We start from the raw sequence: 2,155 nt of genomic DNA, 5'->3' as shown, positions 1-2,155 counted from the left end.
CTTCCTAATTTATCAAAGGTTTTGATAATTCTTTAGTAAATTAATGTAACAAATATTAAAATAAATTTACTAATTTATAAAGATAAGAGTCATTTATTTTTTTTTAGTTTTTTATAATTTAGGTATTCAAGTTTTAATTTTAAAAGTAATTAATCTAATTATATGAAAATTTTCTACTAGTAAGATAAATGAAAAAGTGCTAGACACAGCTGGGACCGTTACTCGGAGGCAAGAGTCGCGAATTTAAACATACGGATGGATCGTGTACAATAACTAATAAATAGGTTAAAGCATTAAGGAGAAATTAGGGTTAATGATTAACTTATGCCAGTAACATTATTTATTAACCCTCATTATATTTATATATATATATATATATATATATATATATATATATATATATATTTATTGTATTTGATAGTGCACAAAAATGTTTCATTTCAGTCCCTAAAACAATATTTAATTTCATTAACTCTCCTGTAAATTTAATTTTGATCAGTCTTCCACAGGGAGCATAACTTCATTGGTCCGTAGTGGGGGCAGCGTCCACGGCGGGTTGTACCTCGCCAGCACGTACTCCCCCACCACTCTCCGCCCGTCCCGCTCCAAGCTCCTCCGCAGCCGCTCCACTCTCTCCGCCACCGCCGCCTCGGTCGCCACCCCGCTGAACCTCGCCACCGCGTACTTCCCCGCCGCCTCGTCTCGCACCGCCACCCGCTCGTCCAGGGGCGCCGGCGCCTCATCCGCCCGCGCGTACTCGGACGACGGCAGTACGAACCGCATCGTCACCTCCCCTCCGCCTTTTCCGCCGGCGGTGAGAACAGGGGCGGTCATGGCGATCTTCTCGCCGGCTGTGATGACGGGGGCGGTCATGGGGATCTTCTCGATCCGGCGGTTCCGGGGCGGGCCTAGCGCCCCGATGTAGTCGGCAAGGATCTTGAAGCCGGCGTCGCGGTCGTGGCCGGTGGGGTAGGTGACCTCGGCCACGACGCAGGGGGAGTAGCTCCGGATCTCGTAATCGGGGCAGGTGTGGAGGACTTCGTATTTGGGCGTCTCCACCGTGATCTTCCCCAGCAACAAGCCCATCTCGTCCTCTCAGCTTCGGTCGAATGGCACTGAGTGCGGCGTCTATTAATAAGGTTAGGGTTTCTTGCGGAGAAAGTTTGATCTTTTTTTGATCGATTTCATGATTTGTGGTTTGGGACGATGTGTGTGGTGGGAAGTGAAGGACTAGACGTGGAGTAGGCTACGCCATGATTAGAGCAACCTTTCTTCGAGTTCCTTCGATACTACAGTCATATGTCAAAATAAAAAAAAAAAAATCAATAATTTATCAAATAACGTATTTAAAATTTTAAATTTATTAAAAAAATATACGATAATTTACTATTTAATCAAAGAACATACCCTTTTTTTTTTTAAGTGCAATTACTATTTTATCCTTTGTCAATTTGATTTTTCTATCGTTTTTTTTTCTACTATTTTTCTCTCTTCTCTTTTTAACCAACATGCAGAATATATGAATAATATTAAATAAGATTTAGTCAATTTTTAATAATATTTTAATACATTTGAAAAAGTCAAAATAAATAATAGATAGCATATTTGAATTTCTTGTCATCTCAGAAATCTACTAAAATTAAAATAACTGTAATCGGAGCTCTCTAGATCCATCAGTAAGTTTCGATCAAAATTCATTGATAAACCTAGAGAGGTCCGATTGCATCCATTTCAATTCCTATGGATTTTTGATGTTGTAAGGAGTTCAAATATGATGTCAATTATTTATTTTAGTTTTTCATAGATGTTAATATATAAAATCAAAGAATCGTCAAAAAGATCCATATTGGACCTGTTATGGAATCATATTAGACCTATAGTGGGTCTGATATGAAATCATATCAGGCCCACATTGGGCCTGATATAATTCTATAACAGACCCATCTTGGGCTTGATATGATTCCATATCAAGCCCAACATGAGTTTTTTTAATGATTTTTTCATTTTACATGTTAACATCTATGAAAAGCCAAAATAAATAATGGACATCACATTTGAACTCCTTGCAACATCAAAAATCCATAGGAACTAAATGGATACAATCGGAGCTCTCATTTCAATTCCTATGAATTTCTAAGGTTGCAAGGAGTTTAAA

At 38.7% G+C, this 2,155-nt stretch overlaps 1 protein-coding gene across 1 annotated transcript; it reads right to left on the bottom strand.

Annotated features, from left to right (window-relative positions):
* Window positions 1-413: 413 nt before the first annotated feature.
* Window positions 414-1,233, bottom strand: LOC122000494 (heme-binding-like protein At3g10130, chloroplastic). The gene has a single exon (XM_042554881.1). It carries the CDS (start codon window positions 1,084-1,086, stop codon window positions 496-498), a length of 591 nt encoding a protein of 196 aa, XP_042410815.1. The 5' UTR covers window positions 1,087-1,233; the 3' UTR covers window positions 414-495.
* Window positions 1,234-2,155: the final 922 nt, after the last annotated feature.

Source organism: Zingiber officinale, chromosome 7A (assembly GCF_018446385.1).
Source record: "Zingiber officinale cultivar Zhangliang chromosome 7A, Zo_v1.1, whole genome shotgun sequence".
Taxonomy (NCBI): Eukaryota; Viridiplantae; Streptophyta; class Magnoliopsida; order Zingiberales; family Zingiberaceae; genus Zingiber; species Zingiber officinale.
This window is presented reverse-complemented; position numbering and strand designations above follow the sequence as displayed.

Excerpts from the sequence above, each read along its gene's own strand:
- LOC122000494 (XM_042554881.1), bottom strand. The coding sequence starts at position 1,086 with ATGGGCTTGTTGCTGGGGAAGATCACGGTGGAGACGCCCAAATACGAA.